This window comes from Pagrus major, chromosome 8 (genome assembly GCF_040436345.1).
Source record: "Pagrus major chromosome 8, Pma_NU_1.0".
In the NCBI taxonomy this organism is placed as follows: Eukaryota; Metazoa; Chordata; class Actinopteri; order Spariformes; family Sparidae; genus Pagrus; species Pagrus major.
The window spans coordinates 28,639,322-28,662,194 of NC_133222.1; the positions used below are offsets into that span (position 1 = coordinate 28,639,322).

A 22,873-nucleotide genomic window follows, 5' to 3' on the forward strand; every position below is an offset into this window, starting at 1 on the left:
GTGTTACATATTGTGAGATGGTGTGTGACACTATTAATTCTTCCATAGAATACTCAGCGTCTATACATTATTCAGGTCTAGACAACAAAACAAAACACGCACATTTCCTGGGAAATAATTCAAAAGATCAGCGCCCATGGGAGAGGCACCGAGACATGGATTATTTTTGGATGGGAGCGCTCTCCCATGTTAATTACATCACAAAGTCATGTCTCAGCCTTGTAACACTCAGCCTAAGGTACTGATGCAGTGGCTGTTGGCCTTTATAAGGAAGCAGTAAGTGATGCTGCACCTGGGGCTGTGTGTTACAGTGTATTGTACAACTGTTACTCATTTAGTGTCTACTTACTGCGCTGGCAGTGCCATCTGTGTCTGTTAGCCTCTGGTGCAGATCAAACCAGACCGTCTGCAAGGAGAAGCACAACAACAACAACAGCAGCAACATGTCAATCAACAAGACCAACGACAGCAACTACTACTAACACAGCTTCAAGCAGACATTAGTCACTCGCAACGAGAGGTGTTAGTGGACACGCTGAGAGAAGAAACAAGCATGAAAGCAGGACATGAAAAGATGGAAATAAGATTCAGCAGGGAGTATGATGAGAGGGTTCAGAGCCGAGGTGGATGCATGCCAATAAGAGAAGCCAGAAATGAAAGAGAATGACTTATATCAGCATGAAGAGCGAAACAAACAAGAAGATGTTTTACCTGAACATCATGATGTAGGAGCTACAGATAGTAGGAAATACTTGAAATATTTTTTTTCTAAAGCCAAAAGTTACTTTTGTTACACCTGTCAAGTTCTCCAGTCTCACACGGCACACACACAAATTAAAATGATAATATCGTAAACTTACCATTCAAAACTTTAGTAGTAATGCTTGAAAAGATGATTAGTGTGTAAGTTTATAGTGAACTGACAACTGTCGTGACTCTAGCTAACTAGTGTAAGCTAAAACTGATGCTTAATCTCTGTGAGACTGAAAACACTGTCTCCAGCTGACTTTCTGTTTCCAGCAGATGCATCTGTAAAAAGTCTCAAAGGTGCAATATGTAAGAATTTTACTATAAAACATTAAAAAATGTACAAAAATGATCAACAGAATGTGAAGAAATATCCGATTTGCCGTTATGACAAAGACTCTGTATTCATCTACTGAAGTTAGCATGCTAACCAGCTAGCCCTGGTGGTCCAGGTCAACCCGCCCACATTGCTCCGAGCTCCCAGTCCGGGCAAACTCGAGTCAGCTAGCTACACGGTTAACTGAGCTAATTAGCTAGGAGCATCTACAGTTAGCAGCATCACTTCAACAGGTGGCCAATTCTTACATATTGCACCTTTAAGTAGGCACATGGTAAAATGCATAACATATGAGGCATGTGCCATGCAAAAAATCAGCACCCTCACAGTTGATGATCCATGTAAAATACATTTACATAAAGGAAGCCACTTTTCTTCTGTTTTGCAGTCCTAGCGTTATTTTAGGTTAGAATATTTAAAATAAAATTAAGCATTTTAAGTGTTGATTGTTCTAAATTAACCCTTTAATGGCTTGATTTTGACAGTCAACTCAATGGTTAAATTTCTGCTTCAATGTTCATGCTTTTCAAACACTTTTACAAGACAAAACTGATCAACAGAATTAAAGAATAGTTTAAGTTTGAGTTTGGACAAAAGTAATATTAACTTATAGTTACAGGTGTGTTAACTTCACCAAACTAAATAGAAAGCTGCTCTTCTAAACTCTGATATGCTAGCCTACCAAATTAGCTCCCACACAGTGAATGTTCCAGTCCGATGTGATCAGGTATTTTTCTAATGTATCCTGTAACCCAATATTATAATAATCATTATGCCTGTTGCCTTTGGAGTTAATGCTACTGTAAGTTACCACTGTAGTAAGTTAGTTAGCTAGACATGCTAATGTTTTGCAGCTTATGTTAGCCTTTAGCAATTTCTTACACATTAGCACTTGTGTTTTTTGCTTTTGGAAAGCAAAATCACAAATATGGCTAAAAAAGGCACCACCTGCCCTTTAGGTGATGAGCTTTGCTCTCAGTGCTTCAGGAGACGGGTTTAGTTCAGCAAACAGTCAATTATTCACGTACAAGACTTAAGCAAAGGAGACACAATTAATAGTTCAAGTTCTTCTCTTTGGACGTCAGTAAAACCAGGTGGCTAATGGAACTGAGTGTTTGTGAGTGACTGTGTGTGAAGATGATGAGACATTGATTTCTTGTTTTCTCCTCCCCTCTCAAAGCCCGTGAGTCACAGTTATATAAACCTATTCTAATAAATCACTGTTAGCGCCGCAGGTTCCTGTCACCAAGGTGACTGATGAGTATCATCGATGGAACTGTCAATGAAGAGTTTCTGCATCACTTTGCAGAGTAACTGAGAATTTTACCAAACACAGCAGGGAGGTCAAAGAAATGAGGTCTGGAACAGTGGGCAGGTGACACACACACACACACACACACACACACACATTGGTATTTGAATGCTTTGAGCTTAATATGTCACAGTGTGGTCACAGCTGGATGGAAATGGAAAGCGCTGTGTGTTGGTTGGTTGTTGCACACAAAAGCCGTCAGAGGTGACGACTCACAGTGTGCTTTTCTTTACCAAAATGTAGTCGTGCAGTTTATCCACTGGACTTTGCTCAAGGTGGACATTTTATTTGTCAAACACAGTATTGGTGTAACTGAGGTTAATCAACTGATTTTTAATCACTTGGGGGCAGCGGAAATGAGCTGTAAACACGATATTGATGCATTGAAGCTTCATGAACTGGATGTGACTAATATATTAGCATAAAATCTGCTGATTTGCCCCCCGAGCAGTCAGGGGGCATCATTTAGCATTTGTTCAGAGTAGTGTTTCTGTCCACTTGATTAAAGTAAGTCCGACTGTCACTTTCCTTTTAGCTTTCTCCCTCAAACTCCTGAGAGAAATAACGTTTTTTAAAGGAGACCTACGCTTCTTTGTTTTTTTCCTTTCCTTCCGTTTATTATAAAGCTTCCTGTGCATGTCAAATTCTTGAAGGTTACAAAAGTCCAAAGTCTGCGACCTCTGGAGTGCCTGTACCTCAGTAGTCCCGCCTTTAATTCCATGACTTCTTGACATCACACTACGTCACACATTCGCATAGTTTGTGCCTATATTCACTGTAGAAGAGAGCTACAGAGCTGACCAGAGACATGGTGAGTGGTGCTGGCTCAGGCGTGTGTGAGCTGACCAATCAGAGCGGACTGTGCAATCGGGATAGATGCCTTAAAGAGACAGGAGCTAAAACAGAGCGATTCAGACAGAGGAGGGATACAGTGCTGCAGCAATGGACAGAAAACGGATGCACTTTTTGAACATGTAAACCTATTCTAGTAAAATATATAAATATGTCTCCTTTAAAACTGTTTTCACTAACAACAGCTGCCTGCCTGAAAATGATAAGAGGGAATCTAACGTGTTAAGTTGCGGGCTGGGAGTCGAAACACTACAAGGCAGTAATGAGTAAAGTAATACGTTTTGAGCCGAAAGACACTAAAACGCTCTGTAGAGCTGAAAGGAAGTGTAGAGTCAGGGGAATTCTGTGCAAACTGAAACTCACTTGTCGTTTATGAGGCCAGGATCTTAAGAAACAAAAAGAAAGTAAGGCTCTGAAAAAAAAGAAAAACATTCCCCTTGACACTGACAGACTGGAGGAGATAGTTTCCTATCTTTGCATTTTCCACTGCTCTTAACTGAACCTTAAAAGCTAGTAATGTCCTGATCCGAGTCCTTTAATAGTAGCTATCTGCAGATATGGATGAAAGTTTAACTGGATGAACGCCAATCCTGAAATTGACTTGATGGGATCTGCTAGAAAAAAAAAGATGTCATGCTCAGCTGTAATTGCTGGGACAGCAAAATCACTCAGTCCACTGGAGGCTCTACAGCAGTGTTCAAACAAGGCTAAAAAAGAGAAGCTGATATCTGAATGTTTTGGACACTGCTGATCTCTGCTAATAAGGGAGAAGAGATAAGAAATCTGTTTCCAGTGGAATCTTTATTTTGCAAACCCAGGTGCCAGAACAGACTCGCCCACTCGTCATGATGCAACCAAAACTCTAGTATTCACTCAAATGTGGAGAAAACTGTTCACACTGCAGCCGGCTGTTGTTAAGGAGAGCAGTGCTGCAACACTCGCAGGCTGAGATGGACCAAACATAATAGAGTTGAGGAAAGAAAGGATCCGATTTTGACCTGCTTCGATCAGCTGATACCATTTCATTAAAATATGCCCAGATTGGCCCCGATACCAATCCTTAAAGTCCGCTTGGGGCTTCACAACAATAGGCTTTAAATGAGGCTTTTCCATTGGCATTTTAGTTGCTCTGAGTCAAACCATGCTGTATTCTGCACTCCCATTACCAGTTTAAATGTGTTGAGTTGCACCCGAGATGGACAGTCTTCAAGCAGGTTGCGTTGACGTCACGCTTCCTCTTTCTCTTCTAGATCCGTCTCAGTTTTTCAGGAGGTAGATGTTGAGCAAAATCATAACAAAAGCCTGATCCATGATGATAAGTAGCAGGCTTCCATCAACCATAGCTCAGTGCAACAGTCAACAGCACTAACGTGGGCACTGCTTTTAAACATCATTGACTAAAGAGAAGCCCGTCATCAGTTAAAGACAAACCTTTAAACGGATAGCCCAGGTGCAATGAAGATGCATATCCCTGCTGCTCTTGGCTAACGCACCAACTCAAAGCGAGCCGAGCCAAGCGAGCACATGTGCATGGGTAAAGGAATAAAGATCTGCCATTACAGGACAATGTAGTTAGTTCATCAAAGATGTCACATTCTTTTGCTGAAGAAGAGAAGAAAGCTATACCACTTTGCTCGTCAGTATTCAGTCTCAGTATGCCGGCTTCAATCAAAAGCATTCATCCTGAGACCGATTCTTCCAAGTGAGAAATGCAAGAGTGCACAAAATAATGATATTTTGTAAACAAAAGAACAAACACACTCCCAGGGGTGTGTGGAGGAAGACAGCAAGGGGAATCTGAAAGTGAGAGTGAGTAACGCAGGCAACGTGAATGTGCCATTTTAAGGAGGGCTGGCAGGTAACAGGATTTCCATTGTGTTATCACAGGGCACCATTTTCATCTCACCAGGCACCACATCACTCAGTGTGTAGCTGGCTTATTATTCATCCAGTAAACAATTCATGATTCACTCTGACGCACTGTGATAATATCATTTCCCCTTCCAGACTCCTGCACAGTCTTAATACTGTGATCCATGCAGGTAAATCCAGGCCAAACGCAGAGACAAAGACAAATCCACATGCAATATGCCTCCTCAAAGCCTTATTTTGCTTTGATATGATTACTGCAGAAAGATGTCTGGTTGTCTGAAAACATAATCCAGCAGAAAATGTCTGTATGTGTGTTTGTGCTGCTTTTCTATAGCTGTGATCTACAAAAACACTTTCCAACATAAAAGTTTTGTGACCTATTTTTTTGTGTATGAACAGTGTTTTTTTTTCTGTCTCGCTATTCTGTTGTCATTGCATGAAATCTTTCATCTGTGTGGAAAATCTCCTGAAAATGCAACAACCTTAAAAGACAACAAATAGAACCAGGACAGGGTGATGTAATTGACACATGTTATGTTTCTTTATTTCATCCTTGGACAGGTTTTACTTGGAAAAAGAGAAGAAAAAAAATCTGCATTTGAGACCGAATTGCTAGTTAAAGGTGCAACATGTAAGAATTTTAGTTCAAAACATGCAAAATTTAAATAAAATAATGTAATAATGTAATAATTAACATAATGTGAAGAAATAACAGGAACAATACATTTGATCGAATGTCAAAGATGTCTATGTCTATATATGTATCTATGTTTCAGACATATACTGAAGTTAGCATGCTAACCAGCTAGTCCCTATCCACTTTGTTCCGATAGTAAATAAGCTCCCAGTTCGGGCAGAGTCAGCTCATCGGAGCACTAGCTTCACAGCTAATTGAGATAATTAGCTAACAGCAGCTACAGTTAGAAGCAGTTAGCGGTTACTCTGATATGATACGCTACCCCCTATTTGATTGGAGAATGAATTCGACAGGTGGCCAATTCTTACACATCGCACCTTTAAAGTAATTCTTGGAATCATATATCTGGATCAGAATGAGACAGAATGGTGGTACACTTTATTTAGTCTTATTGTCGTCCTTAAATAAATGTGAACACCGAATACATGTTCTGATCTGAAGTTTTGGGCTCATGATTACATTCTGTCTGCCTTCAAGTTGTCAAAGGGTGCAGAGTTTATATTTGAGCTTGAAGAAACAGTTATATCTGGGGAAATACTGTTATATGCTTTCCTGCCAAGAGTTACATGAGAAGATTGACACCACTCACAGTCTGTGGACCACTAATTATTAAGTTCTGGTGTTTCAGACACACCGATGGCTATCAGGTGCATAATATCCAGCACATGAAATCTCCTTGGACAAACAAATCAAATTTAGAATAGGACATAAAGAGCACAGTGACTTCAGACATGACACCATCATAGGATCCCACCTTTGCCACCAGGCAGTTTGTGAAATTTCGGTGCTATCAAAGTGGAAGCGTCTAGGAGCAACAACAGCCATAAAAGCCAATGAATGCTGAAACACCTGGTGTGTAAAAATGGCCTGTCATCTGTCGCATCAGTCGCTACAGAGTTCTTAACTGTCTCTGGAAGCAACATCAGCCAACATAATGGGTTTCGATAGCTGAGCAGCTGCGTGCAAGCCTCATGTCACCAGTCACATAGTCAAGCATCAGCTGGAGTGATCATCATGCTTCACTATTTGGCAAATCTGGGTTTTGCAGGTGCCAGGAGAACATACTGACTGCTGACTGTAAAGTTTGGTGGGGGAGGGATGATGGTCTGGGGCCATTGAAGGGTCTTCTTAATGCTACAAGATATGAAAACAGTTTAGCCTATTGGATGGATCCAAATTGTGGCAACAGTTTGTGGAAATTACTTTGCTGTTGGAGCATGACTGTGCCCCTGTGCACAGAGTCAGGTCCATAAAGACATGGCTAGATGAGTTTGGTGAGGAGGAACTCATTTGTCCTAGACAGAGCCCTGACCTCAACCCTGCTGAACACCACTGGGAAGAAACATCAGTGCCTGACTTCACAAATGCTCTTTCAGCTGAATTGGCACATAATCCCACAGACACACTCCAAACTTTGTGAAAAGCCTCCCCAGAGGAGTGGCCGTTGTGATGGATGCAAAGTGGGGTCCAACTCCATGTTAATGTCCATGGCTTTAGAGAGGAATGTGCAACAATCTCTTGAAGGTGTGTTGATCAGGTGTCCACTGACCTTTGGCCATATATGGAATCAGAAAGATCAGGGCAGTGAATGCTGCAGTCTTGTCGCGAGCTCAGTTGCAGACACCACATTTGTTAGTGGACCATAAACTGCAAGGTCAGACTGAAAATCTCCAGGAATTAATCGCATCCCTTTATCCTTTCCTTACTGTAAATCTTGGCAATATATCTTTAATGGTGTGCTGCCCTTTGAACTTGAAACCTTTTAAAAAAAGAGCAGCAGATGTTGAGATGGCATCTCTCAACCCCAACCTCGAGTAAACGAAAGGAACAAATGGGACTGCCCAGACAACGGGAAATCACAGACTGTTGCGCCCACATCTTTACAGAGACCTGTCCCCACCACAGCATCCCAGATCAAGCTGTTGCACTCGAGGGACAGACTGTGTAGACGGAGCGCAGGACTACAGCGGGACCATGTTTACCTCATTGATGCTTGGTTTTCACACACAGTCAAAGTTAAAATTTTAATATAAAGATGGCAAAAATATTATCTTCAACATCTCATCAAAAAGTAGTTACCACCTTATTCCCCTGCCTCTTTTTTTTTTTTTTTTTTACCTTACCTTGCATTATATGTATGGGGGTAGCCAATAAGCATCTAATGATAATCTAATCTAAGACTTTATTTACCCTTTCTGTGTACTCTTATTCACTTAATTGGTTGGTAACTGGGACAATGTTGGGAGATGACTTGACTTTTATATGTTACTTTGAATTTATCTTGTTGACTACATGAAATATGAATTAATAAATTAAAGCAACGTCACTGTCATCTCTACTTTTCCCTTTGCACACAATTTCAAGCTTCAACTTAGCACTAGCAACAAATCTCAATGCATAAGTCATTCCTAAGGAGTTTTCATTCCTGCTGAACCTGATTAAACTGATTAGTCATGTGTGAGAAGATGTGCCTTTGTGCCACAGGCATTGTAAACAAGTGAGCCTCAGGGTAATCTCAGGGGGGCTTCAGGGTCACAGGTGATTATTGAACAATTCTCTAGTTGAAGGCGTTTCAATCAGTTCTTCTAGATTGGAGGTCACTCAACTGAGTGAAACGATTCTACTTAAACCTGAGCAATTTGTTAGAACTATATTAAATTAGGGTCAAGGCCTAAAGGTTGTTTCTAAACAGGGATCATGGTTGGAGAGCAGGTCTGTTGACCTTTTTTTAATCTTTTCATTTTCTGTTTCTTACGTGACTCCCCCTCTCTTTTCACACATCCTCCCTCCCCCCTGGCAGTAACACTGTGTTTAGTTATTCTCAGCTCTTTCTGCTGTAGTGGCCCCTCTCCTAAAGACAGCTGAGTCTGCTGGGGCTCCATTAGCCCTAACATGTTCAGTACTAGACGAGATGCAGGCGATGGAGAGGAAAGGAGAGGCCAAGGAGAGGGAGGAGGAGGAAGTGGCAGGAGGAGTGGAAAAAGAGATATAGAGATGGAGGGAGGGAGGTAGAAGAAGATGCATCTGGGACCAGAAAGCTGCTGCAACAAGGAGGAGGTGTGGAAGGAGACAGACTGCTATAGTTTGGACACCAGGCCGTTAATTGCCTCCTCTGTCTCTTTCTACAACTATTCCCTCCCTCCATCCTTTTACTCTCCACCACTTGGTGTTATTAACTACTTATCCAACCCAATCCTTTGCCTCCTCTTCATCCCCCTGTGTCTCCCTTCTCCATTTTTCCGTTCTGCTGTCCCCTTCTCCTGCAGACCTTCAACTTCAGTATGCTGCTTTGACATCGCCTAAATTGGCCAATGAAACATCTCCAACATACAAATTGTTCACATGCTGACAACATGGTGTTTGTAATAAATTCTAGACTTAAAGAATACTGCTGTTGTTTTTTTCTTTTTGTCAACAAATCCCATAAAAAGACCAAAACTGTATCTATATCTCAATACCTTCTGAAGGTAATCTACAGGATACAGGAAGGTTCCTAGCCTGGGGCCAAAGGTCACAGGTTTCTGAGTTTGTATTATTACCTCATTAATATTGTAAATATTAAAAATAGTTTGAGTTCCATCTCCAAAACTACATAGTGCCCCTTTAAACAATATAGGAGGGGGGAAAACATAACCCTTGATTAAAGGTGCAATATGTAAGAATTGGCACCAATTCCTACTCAAAACAAATTTGGGGCAGCATATCACCAGAATAACTGCTAACTGCTGCTAACAGCAGCTCAGTTAACCATGCAGCTAGTGTTTACACTGCTTGCTAGCTCAGCAGCTTGGACCAGGGCTAGCTGGTTAGCATGCTAACTTTAGTAGATATTTCTGCAACACAAAATATAGACATCATGATGTGAAAACTGGTATTTATTCACATTCTGTTGATAACTTCAATTATTTTTGAAACATTTTCAACTCAAAATTGTTACATATTGCTCCTTTAATGGGAACTTATGGTGACTTTGTATCATTTTAAAAGGTCTTAAAGCGAAAACAGTTAGAAATCACAAACATAGCTTTTCTTACGCCGACGAGTGGAAACCTCTGAAGGGATCACAACTTGCAGGTCACATTGATCACTACAACTGGATGACTATTATAATTTTTTTTCTTTTTCTTTATTCTGAATGCAGATCACCATCTAATTGCATATTTATTACATGATTATAAAGAAATGAAACTCACCAAGGGCATCGTGTGACGGGTCATTGTAAATCTATTTAACAAGTGTGCACACGGTTTCTGTCTACATTTCTATCAGTTTTTCATTTTTGACATAAGCTTCAGGCAGACTACATTTTTTATTGAAAGAAAATGACTTTCTTTTTTCCGTCATGATTTCAATTTGCACACAGCACCAGCCTCAGACAGCCAGCAGGAAGCAGATGGGTTATCGCGGAACAAAGTATCATGGGAGTGCATGGGAAGAACAAAAAAAAGAAAGAAAAAGAAAGAAACAAATAGAATAACCCTCCTTTTAAAAATGTTTCATATATGGACGACCTGAAATGAACATTGTAAGTGACTACATGATCACTGTAGGCAAACTGCTTGAACAGCATTTGTATATGAATGGATGCTTTCTGTGTGTGTGTGTGTGTGTGTGTGTGTGTGTGTGTGTGTGTGTGCTTGCAGTATTCCTTACTTTATTCTCAAGTCGTCCGATTAGTTCAGCCAGGCGGTTGATCTGAGCCTCCAGACCTTCTTTCCTCACCTCCACTGTACCTGCAACACACACATACACATACTTGTGAAGATGGTAGCAGGTTTATTCCTGACTGGTCCATGTGTTACAAACACACCAGGTACAGTAACAATGCAGCCGCTCTAAGCAGATACTGCACAGTCCTGGAGAATTATACCACATGATGTACTTATACACCATCCTTGCTCTTTCCTTATCAGCTCTTTTTTTTCACTCCCATTGTTTCATCATGAATGTTTCATGTAAAGTGGGGCTGATAATCAGGCAATTATATCTGTTTATCGGAAGGAACGGGAGGTCTGTTCAAAGACGGTAAAGAACAGACGGATGGGAAGCCAGCTCCTTTGAGATGCTCTGTTTAATTGGCTCTTATTCCTGGGTGATGTTTAGGAACCTTCTAGGGTACATTTTTAATTATTTTTGGTGTTAAAGCAATATGTTTGACACTTGGCAGAAAATGTTTCCTTTTTTTAGAAAGAAGGACTCATTTCAACATAATGGAGTGATGTGACCTCACGTCACCATCTACTATGTACATGTACACAACTTATCTCTGTCTGCAACATGTTTATTAGTGGTACAGATTGATGCTCATGAACACAATATATACAGAAGAAGAATGATTTCAGCAAGGAAAATGAGTATCACAGTCTAAGACTCATATGTTTCAGGGCATGTTACAGTAGTAACAATTTCTCAAAAATAAAAGCACATTTGAGGTAAAACTGGACACCTCTTATTTTGAAGAAAAATGTATTGAGCCCGACCAATATATTGGTTATATTATCTGCCAATATTGACCTATCACAGATAGATCGGTAGCAGGGTATATGTTTTCCGATATGTGCCCACACAAAACCTTTTTTTTTTTAGAGGTTTTAACGCAGAAAAAAGATGCTTGAGGTAATTTAAAATTGTTGAATTCCCAGTGAAGTTTACTGTTTTAGTGCACTAGGTCTTGCCCCAAGATACATAATAGAAATGTCGACCCCATATGAGTCTATTAGATCTTCAGGTTGCCCTTCTGGTCGTTCCAAAGTCAAGGCTCAAACCTAAGGGTGACCGCACTTTTGCCATCACGGCCCCTTGACCTTACTGAGGAGATAAGACTTGCAGAATCAGTAACTACTTTTAAATCACTTCTTACAACCCACTTTTACAGAGCTGCTTTTCTGTGAAGTCCCCCTTTTTAAATTGATTTTTCATCTGTCTGTCCTTTTACTCCTTTACTGCTTAATCTATTTATCTGTTTTTAATTCCTCTGATGTGATGTCATCTTCTTATCGTTGTTTTTGATTTTATTATTTCCTTTATCTCTTATTTGCATAATTTTTTGTAATTATGCCTGTTTTATCGCTTTTATTCCTTTTACTTGTAACTACTTATACTGACATTCTGTATTTTGTGTCTTGCGATATTGTTTCAACATCTCCTTAGACTAGGCTTCCTTGTTTGGCTTGACTGTTGTGTGTTTTGTAATATTGTCTTCCTGAGTTTCCTGTATCTGTTTGTCTGTCAAATCCTTTTCAACTTTGTAAACTCTGTTCATAAAGGTTCTATATAAATAAAGTTTATTATTACATTATCATTATATAATCGTCTTACCTGTTAATGGTAATTATGCTGAATATTTAATACCATTATTAAAGGTACCTTGTGGAGTTTTTGACCACTAGTAGCTCTGTGGAGAAATATATTTACCAGTAGGCCAACTGTTTGCAATTTCAATACCCAATACAATTTCAGGCTGTTGTTGCTGTTGCTCACAACTGTTGTGGCAGTAACATGCTAAGGAATGTAGCAATGCTAACATGGACACAATGAACATTTTAAAGAACATTTTCAAATGTTTTTTTAAGAAGTTGTTAGAATTTGAAGAAACACATTACAATGAATGAAGACACACATTTGTTTACAAGAAAACTCCACAGGGCACCTTTACTGTGTACTGATGTTAAAATGTTTCACATTGTACCTTTAACTGTTTGTAAGCTACAACAAAGAAATGTGAAGTAAAGAACTGGAGGATTCCTCGCTGCCTTTGCTACTGACGGTTGTGTATTTGTGTTTATGTTGCTACAACTAAAAATCCGTGAAATAAAGAACACAGAAAACGTTTTCCTCTCATTCACCCCACATGTGATAAACGCCTCTCTTCTTCTCCCTCTTGCCCTCTATGATTCTCCCTCCTCTCTTGGTTCCTCCTTCTTCTCCTCCCTCTGTCTCCTTGCTCCCCTGTCTCCTCCGCTCCTGAGCCGCCGTCCTCTTTTCATTCCCTGATGGCCCCCTCACAGCTAATTGGAGAGCTGGCTGCCCACTCTTCATTAAAAGCCAGTCAATTAGGAGCTACCTCCCTCCATCCCAATCATACACACACACATACATACACATACACACTCATCCATTAAACCATAGTCTGTAACCATGGAGACAGTTGGAGATAAAAGCCCAGTGGTCATTTTGATGGACTTAGAAAATAAGTGTCCCAGTCAATTAAAGAAGTGTGTGAGGAATTACAGCCTTCAAATGCAGCAGCACGGCGAGGAGTGATGTTGACTTTCTCCTCAATTAAACCTGATTTGAGATATTCAGCGTTCACTTAATTTAACTTCCACTCCATGTCAGACAGTATTCAAATGGTCCACTATTAAGCCGCCTCTTAAACTAAGTGACTGAAAATTGCACAAATGTTTGTTCTGTCCTATTCATCTCTGTTCGTCTGTAAGCCTTGTAACACTAGAACCTGGTGCCCCCATGTTTGAAAAAGCACAGCTAAAATACCCTCCTCGATGCCCCTATGATTGATAAAATAAGATAAAGTTCCTTCGAGGGTGCCCTTCCAGTGGACAAAACGTGGTACGGTGCCCTCTCTTCACTATGAATATGTCACAGCTTTCTGCGTGCTGCTGCCCCCCTGCATACATGTGGTGTCCTTTTTATTTTGTTTTCGCCCCTGACCCTCAAACATCCTGAGTCCGCTTCTGGTATCACACAGTTTTACATGCAAAAGTTCATTGCCAAAGCTGGAAGTTGTGTACTGCATGTCAGAAAGTAAGGCAGCAGATGTTGACATGGTGTGTTGGTGTGTTGGCTTCTAAACTCAACAAGGCCTCAAAAACAAATTTTTTCATCAGAACATTTTGTCTGTGAGATATTATCGCAAGTCACCTCGATTACTGAGATCCTCCTTTAACAGAACTACGCTGCCTAAAGAGGCGAAAAGAAAATGCGAATGCAATCCTCTCCTCTCTTCTTGTCTGTGTGATTACTTTTCATTTTACACTCAGATACTCTGCTGTCTTTCTTTTAGAAGTTACTATTGTTTTCCACAAGACATTCGGTCTGGCTGCTTTCTGATTCCTGTGGTTACCCTTACTCTTGTTCATAGAGCTTATAGGGCTGTTTATTAATTTATTGATGCTAAATGGGTTAACTTTAAAGTATAAAGGCAATTAAACAGTAGGAAATAAAGTTTTTGTCAATATCATTATTTCTTTTCTGGCGGGGTTTCTATTCATTCAAGAGAAATGTCATTTCGAATGTGTTCAAACTTGATTTTTTTTTAAAAGTGACAACCCTAGAAGTTGTTTGATATCAGGGTAAAGTTGACTGGAATTGCAGAACGTTGTCTGATCATATTTATCCCTGGCTTTTCTCTTGTTGAAATATCTGTAGATGGAGAGTTGTGTCATACTTACCTGCAGCTTTTCATTATATTTGTAAAAGATCATCTCATCTCAGCTGTTTGGGACTGCCAGATTAGCACCATAACAAGTTATGGGCTTTTCCATTGTACCCCTCACACTGGCCCATTCAAAGATCATCTCCAGCTTTATCAGGACTGAAGACATTGATATTTCATGCTGATGATACAGTAGAAATCAAAGCTACTGCTAGGATGATCTGCCTGTTGTTTATCATATCACATACACTGATGGGAAAATTCACATTTTTAACGATAAACAGTGAGCAGAATATTCCATCTTATTGGGATAATTACCAGCTACTGTTTGTCCTCTTTTTACAGACATCTGCCACAGCAGACTGGATAACACATGGCAGCTTCCCATCTCCATCACAGTCACATAATGGCAGATACAGCTGCATGTGCCCACATAGATGCACACAGTTCACCTGTGTATGTGAAGACTTGAAGACTGCATACAATAATATCTATATGATGTATGTGAAGCCTTGTATTTCTGTACATGTTGAACTTGTGTGCATGGGGCTATAGTAAGATGGATGGTAGTGTCTTTTGTGTTTTTAGCCATTTCCAAACCAAACCCAAAACTTAGGAACAAAAAGTGTAAAGATGGTCTAAAGTTAGCAGCTCTGTTCAGCTCTTTATTAAAGCATGACCTTTCCTCATTGGCTAGTCCTCATGCTTTTCTCTTGTAATGGTAAAACTGAAAACAGATATGTATAAAAGTAATTATGTACTTGAAGCTGAGCAACTAAACAAAGTTATGTTAGAGATAAATGTTTCTTATCATAACTAACTAGTTCTACAACGCAGTACAAGGACTATGTTCATCTACACTGATCATCAACTTGTGATTCAGTCAGCCATCAAGTGCATATTTAAAGGAGAAGTTCATGCAAAGATGAAAATTTAGCTATTATCTACTCACTCCCACCTCCACAAAACATTTCTGTAGCTTCGCAGCTAAACAGCATTGCAGCATTCTCCTAAACAACTGAAGTAGATGGGGACTAGTTTTAAAATGTCAAATAATTACCGTAAAAATAATTAAAATGGCTCTATACAGCTTGGCAAGTGTGATCCAAGTCTCTGGAAGCACAGAGATCCCAAATTGATTTTGAAAATAAGTTATTGACACCACCAACATGCAGTCAGGCTCCTCAGATGGGGTGTGCGCTAACACTCTTAGCTCAGCAGCTTCAGTGTAGATTTCAGCTTTGAAAAGGGTGTAAGTAATATTAAATTAATTTGGGATCTCAAGGGGTTTCTGGAGACTTGGAATATACTGAACAAACTGTTCAGTATGGAGCCATTTTACATTAGTTTACATTTGAAAACAAGTCCCTATCTACAGTACTTCACCCAACTTTCCATTAGCACTGGGAGGAGTAGGCAATGACTGAATTTTCATTTTTGGGTGAACTTCTCCTTTAAGGCTCTTTTAACAGGGCCCACATTATAAAGGCATCCCCTGGGAGCCCCCCCAAATTAGCTGGAAACAGGGCTTTGAAGATAACATTAGCTAGCTAGCTAGCTACATTTGATTAAAATCATCTAGCATCAGTTGTCATGTCAGCTGGCCAAACTGGTAGACGCCATCAAAAAACGACAAGCCTGCTTTTGTCTGCTTCAGTCTGAAATCAGGAAGTGTCAATATTTCACACAGGGAGTTTGCCAACATTATCACTTCACTATTATTAAATGCATCTGTACCAATGTAACAAAGCAAAGCTTGACAGGAAAATGTCTGCAAAGCATTACATGACACATAGATAACATAGATACTGTCAGTGAATCTAGATCCATGTTTCCCCAGGTGAGGACACACTCATTCTATTAGTACATAAACACATACACACAAACACACGCTCTTGGCCTGTGTCTGCCAGTGCATCCGTGCCTGAGAAAAGCAATGAACAATAAACTGCAGTTCATTTACAATTAAAACTCCTCAGCACAGTGACAGATGCACTTAGAGGAGCTATGCACTGGAGCGGTGAATACAGCAACAACACAGCAGTGGCTGCTCGCCTTAAAGGTGGGGGTGGATATTTTTAATTCTCTTATTCTCTCTCTCCTTCTTGCTCTTTTCCCTCGCTCTTTTATTCTTACCCCGGTCCTCTCCCACTCACTGCTTTGTCTTTCTCTGCTCCTCTGTGTCTGTGTTTCTGCAGTGAAAACACACCTCATGCACACACACACCTCTCTATACACAATTAGACATGAAAAGACGAGATAACAAAACTTCAGAGACGTCATATGTGTTCCTACAGTGTAGCCATAAGTGGAGGAGCACAGTGAGGAGGAGCAGAATAAAGAACTGACTCAGGAGTGCAGTAACTCATATATATTGGAGGAGGTCGGGCGGAAGGACAGGGAGAGGGGGAAGGAGAAGAGGAGCTGGGAGCCATTAATCAATTGACTTATCCTGACTCAAGACAAAGTGCAGCTGACATCAAGGTCCTCAGCTGTCAGAGCTGCTTTACAGACTACTGTATAGAAGAGAACGGGGGAGGTGGAGGAGAAAACCTGAGAGATGAGAAAAAAAGACGTGAGATTGACAAAGAGCTTAAAGACTGCCTCTCGAGCTCTGTCTTCAAGTGGAATCCAGATGAATGAAAATAAAAAATAAGTTTCATGGTACCAGTGGTTAAGCATTGATGAGGGTTTGGAACATCTCATCCTTTATGCCTGGGGATTATATCCTATACTCATGAGACCCATTAGTGCTCGCTTTAATGTTAGCAGTAACACTTTATTTTTATTTAAAATAAATAAATGAAGTCATTATATATCCCCGAATCAGGTAACACAATGGCGCTTGAATCTACAGTCCTCTGATGAAGGTTCTGCAATTATATATGTGCCGGTCTCATCATGAAAGCATTTAACTGGTCACACAAATAATTGACTTTTATTATGAAGTTGTCACAGGAAATGCTTGTCAGTGAACTTAACACCGACGTCTACAAAGCAAGAGAACACCATTTTTTAAAAAGCAGATCAGTTTGAAATATTACAGGGAGTGATAGAACAGGAAGGAGCAGTCACAGTGACTTGTTACATAACGGGCTGCACACCTCCAACTGCTCAGCGAGGAAACCAACTCCTTTCACTGTGCCCGCTGTTTACAGACTCGTGCAGCATAAAATCAGATGTTTTGTTCCCAGTGTTCCTCCCAGCTCATCAGCTCCTTTCCTGCTCTTTTGTTACTCCACATCATTCCCTTCCCCTGTGTTTCTCTGCCTCCCTCCACCTGCACTTCATCCCCTCGTTAGTTTAGTTTGTATTGAAGTCCAGTCATTAGTCCAGTCTTCGTCAAATCGTTTGTTGTTTGTGCCGGTTCCTGCAGTTTACTTTGAATAAAGATCATCCACTGATCTGCCTGTCTGCCGTCTCTTGCAGCTGGGTCCACCTCTTCTTGCTCTTAGAAATGTCTTAAGCCGGACTGTGAATGATTTGTACATGTGTATACAGCCTATACATTTTTTATTACAAGCTATAAGATGGTTCAAATGTGTATTTACAGCATTATTATTATGGTTATGTTCCTCTGTGTTACCAATTATTATTTAACAGTTTATGTTTATATTGGTTACATACTTTTCACAGGAGGATTATAGTTGTTGATAAATACATTAACATTTTAAACTGGCAATAGATAACTTTTTTTGCTTTAACTTACCATTCTGCAGTAAATACTGACTGCACAGTCTAATGGCTGTAGAAAATTGGCACCATCCATGTATAGACTTATAGGTTCCTTCTAAACCTCGCTTTCACTCTGCTAATCGGTCTGCCACCCAGGCACAAAGGACACAAGTCTGCCACTGCGCAACCAAAAAAGGAAGTGGCACTGTTTTCCCCTGTCACCATCCCAAGGTAACAGTCGAACAACTGGAATAACTGTGGAAACTCTACACTGCAAAATATAAAGAAAACCCACTGATGAAGGAGGCAAAGAAGTGACGAGGGAAAACGAGGTAAAACAAGAGTGAAGGGACGAGCATTCACCTGATGGAGAGCGCTGTTGAAGTCTGTTCCCTCACTGATATGTGTTTCCCCTCACCACCAGGCCTTGAGACAGTTCAGAACCAGAATTCTTTCTACTATTTCAATAAGTAACAAAACCTGCCTACTTATTAATACAACACAGTGTTTAACTCTGCTTTTTCGTAGCACTGAGATCAGGTAGCCAGTAGCCAGGATGCTAGCGGTAGCAATGTTGCTAATGCTGTGTTTGCAACAGGGGCGCCAACAGTACCACAGAGGGAAGTTGAAAAGTTGCTCTAAAATCACCTTATATCTGCTCACAACTACATTACATTGTGTTCTGTACAATTTATTAAGTGTTACTATACCACAGGGAGTAAAGCAAACTGTTACAATTTCAGCCTGATAGTCAGTCGGCTGAGTGACTGTCTGTATACTAAAGCCTACAGTCCAGTGAGTCCAGCAGTCTGGCTTAATGCAAAAATGACAAAAGATTTTTTATCTGCTGCAGACATAAAACAGACCACAGCAGTTTGGTTCAATATTACAGTACTTAATGTCTCCATCAGAACATGGAGGCTGTACAATGACCGGAAACGCTCCAGTTCGAACTCCCAAACCAGCTGGGAAATGCTGCAATCAGGCAGCGCTTTATCCTCCAGCAACAGCTACTGCCCAACAAGCCTGAGGCTGAATAGCTCTCAATGTGATGACTGCTTGTGCTGAAATCAAACCTGATGACGGCCATTGTCACTCAGAGCTGCCACATGCTACTGTTTAGCGAAATTGAGGACTAAAATGACTTTCATGTGCAGAGAAAATGCACTGCTTGTTTGGGTTGATGTGGTTGCAGATGGACTTGGCAGCTGTGAGGTTTTCGACTGCCCGTCAAGAGTCGAACATATGATGCACAGGGGGGGACCAATCTGAAGCAAAACGGTGCTCCAACATGAACCAGCATGGAAGCCTCACCCAAACCAATACTTTGCAAGCCTGAGCCTGCAGGATCTCAGTAAGAGTACCTAAGAGTGTGTAGCTCAGGGGCCTTTTCTGACACACTATAAGCTCAAGTATATCCCGGGATACACTACCCTGACAGGTGACAGATGTTTGAGCTTTGAAAGAGGAAGAACTGAAAATCCTGTCATCTTTGTACAAGTCATCCAACATCTATCAGATTTTATCTTTTTTCAATTGCTCTCTGGGACCAAACCTTTGATTGTCACCGATGTCTACAGGCCTCTACACACTGGGGGGCTAATTAATTTACACGGCGATATTTATTTTTAATAGTTGCCGTTGTTTGAATTTTTCAGAGCTTTCGCATGACAAATGAAGGGATCAACCAATAATATTGTGCAAAATGGCCGTCACAACCCATGATGATGCAGACCTGTTTGTCATCAACCTTTATTATATGACAAATGACACAACACACTGTGTAAAAGGGGACTCCGAATGAGTAACCTTGATTTCTCCCTGCACGGAGAGACATGAGGGATTTACTGATGGGGAACTGAAGCTTTTATATCCTTCTGTGCGCTCTCTAAATCCACCAGACTACTTTGATAAAAACAGTTATTTTACCTAGCAGAACATGGGAGTTGCTGCTCTAAAGCTCAATCGGTTAGTTTGTTTGTAACTGTTTGATGTTCTAATGTATTAATACGTCTTAACGGACTGAACTGGAGCCCCAGGACAGGCTGGTGAATGCAACTTCTCAGTGCTGCAGTGGGACCCCTAGAGATCCCCGGGTAGCGCTCATTCCTGCTTGGTCTGTAAGTATCATTTTAATGAGATCATATATTCATGTTGCAGATTTGCAGATTGGAGCATGGTATTGCAAATGTGGTGAGTTTGAAGGTCAGTATTTTGCCTTTTACTGCCATTAATTTGTCACGTGTGTGTAAAGGCTGTTACCTGACAAGCTGATTTGGTGCAAACAAATGATTACATTTTTGTGCAGCGTACGCTTCAGAAGTGTATTGAATGAAATGTACATAATCTACAATTATTTCTTTATAATGACACCATGTCTAGTGGGGTCCTTTTCAATGCTCAGCTCAAACAGTGTACTCTCCTCATTAAGGAACATGTTTGTGTTGAAGCAGATATACCCCCTGTATACAGTATCTATAATTGGATGATGTTACATTATAACTGTCATGATACTGAAGCTCTTCTTTAGTGTTGCACACTGCTTTGGTTAAGCTCCACTGAAGCTGTGTGTATTGAAATGGGTTTACTTTCAGATGATAGACGATTTTTTTATTTTTTTAAGATCCAAAGAATAATATATAAAACGCACTCTGAACAGGGTTTTGAAGATTCACTTTAAAGCAACAGAGGAAATACAAAGCAGGCAAAACTGAGATGGAATGAGCCAATTTGCAGGAAGCTTTTGCTATTTAGTGATGACTCTCTTCATTAATTAGGTTGCTCCACCGCTCTACCACAGAAGCTTTCTAATCATAAACAAATAATTATTTTATCTATCTCAGGCCACAGAGATCAGAATGGAGTTTTATTTGGAAGGTTTCTGCAGTGGTTTGTCTTTGTTGTTTGGGGTCATTATGTAAAAATATGTTTTTTTTTAATACTTTTTTCAAGAATGGACAATAAGACTGTGTGTTTGGTTTGACTGTGTCAGTGTGTTACACAGTCATACACAGAATTCACTGAAAGATACCTTATTACCCAGGAGTCCTTTGGTTTTGTCACTGTCAGTGGTATGGGCATATCATTGTCAGAGTGACTCATTTAAAAGAAATACTACCATCCTAAGAATAAAACATCTCTTATCTTATTCTTTCCCAATGATAGGTAAATAAATAACCAGCTGCAGGGATGTCTGCTCTCTCTGAATATAATGGAGCTAGATGGCACTCAGTTTGTGGTGCTCAAAGTAGCTGACCTCTCATCCATGAGTCGATGCATGCTTCCTTCTGAAGAAAGAAAATAGTCATTGTTGGTGGAAAGAGACATAGCTGATGAGTTGTATTGGCACTTTGGGTGTCATCTTCCTTTTTATTCAAGAGTAGGCAGACATCTCTACACACAACATCTCCAAAACCATCCAACTCACACCAAACAAATCTAGATAGATAAATACACTACAAGTACAAGGGAAAATTTGATTTTTTTTTGTGAACTAACTCTTTAGCTGTAGACATACTGTACATTCAGTGGAGTTTTTCAGTACACATCTGGACATCCACTGCTGCAAACACTGTGAGTGCATACAATTAGGATTACTGTTAATCTCGTATATGCTCTTTACCCTGTGTGTATGTTCTTGTGTTGTTATGTATTTCTATCAATGTTAGCAGGCGATATGAGGGTGGTACAAAGTGTGTTGCAAGCATCACACCCTCCTTTGTCACAGCACAGTGTGTGTCGTATAATGATGTTTTTTATAGACATAGGATAAACTGTTCTTTAGCAACATGCTGTCACTGTCACTGCTTTGTGAGAACAAAGAGCCATCACTGTCATGCCCCATCAATTTGACAGCAGTGTCAGAATATGCGTGTGTGTGTGTGTGTGTGTGTGTGTGTGTGAGAGAGAGAGATCCTTATGACACAAAAAGCCTAATAGAAACCAAGGTAACTGTTACGACACTCTACTGCTCTCTTTACCACATTAATGAGGCCATAAATCACAAAATCCTGTCGAGGCAGCTCAGAGCTTGTAAACTAAATTGATGTTTTTTGTTTAAGTGTGTAGTAAAATAGGTCAGATGACTCAACTGGCCTTGATACCTATGACAAGTATGTTGTAACAGTACAAACGTCTACTTTATGTGGCCCCTTGTAGTAAACGCCGTGGTTTTCTGTGTCATGGATTTATTGAGGTGTGAGGGCCACACGTCGAACACTTTGTTTATTAAAACACAGATGATCAATTTCTGCTCTACTGATCACTCACTTAATCAATAATGTCTTTGACAGCAGCTCTGTTGTTTGTGCCTGTTTGTTCCATAACACTCATTTAGATGTAATCTCAGCAACAACGGCTCCCTGACATTTTTTGATGTTTTCTGATTTGGGTTTGAAGGTATGTTCATGTGCATTACAGAAGATACCATTTGTTTAATTTCAAAGCATTTAATGTTAATAAATCATTACCAAATTATATGTGAGACACTTAAAAATGTGAGAGATTTTGCAGAAAGTATTGTTAATTGTTTTACAACACAAAAACATAAGAGAAGTTCAAGTTTCAGACTCAAAAAGAACTCACCAAAAGAACTTGGTAAGGAATTTCAGATGCAACCAGCGGCTCGGTTTTGGGTAATGCTAGTAAAAATGATAACATCAAATACGACAGTGAACAAACACCTAGTTATCTCTAGCAACAACTTCTCAAGCTTATTAATTAAAAAGAGATGTTGATGGATGTTGGTCCCTCGTCATTCATGCAGGAGGGTTCAGTTCTCTGTGAGTAAGTGCAGCGCTGGCTGCAGTCATGCTAACATCGTCTGCGGCTGCCAAGGGCCGAAGCAGACACCTACTGTATTGTAAAAATGGTACTATCCCAAGTTCCCTTAATTGCATCCTCCCTTCCCAAGTGTCACTCCACCCATCATGCTCAGGTAATGAGAATAATTAATAATTAGAGTTCCTTCATATCTATGGAGTAATT

At 40.2% G+C, this 22,873-nt stretch overlaps 1 protein-coding gene across 1 annotated transcript in view; it reads right to left on the reverse strand.

Annotated features, from left to right (window-relative positions):
• Window positions 1-22,873, reverse strand: part of necab2 (N-terminal EF-hand calcium binding protein 2) — a 143,220-nt gene that overhangs the window by 44,125 nt on the left and 76,222 nt on the right. The window contains exons 8-9 of the mRNA XM_073472777.1: window positions 10,471-10,550; window positions 350-406 (exon numbers count right to left, since the gene is read on the reverse strand). Coding sequence (XP_073328878.1) covers window positions 350-406; window positions 10,471-10,550 — 137 coding nt within the window. The remainder of the gene's footprint in view (window positions 1-349; window positions 407-10,470; window positions 10,551-22,873) is intronic.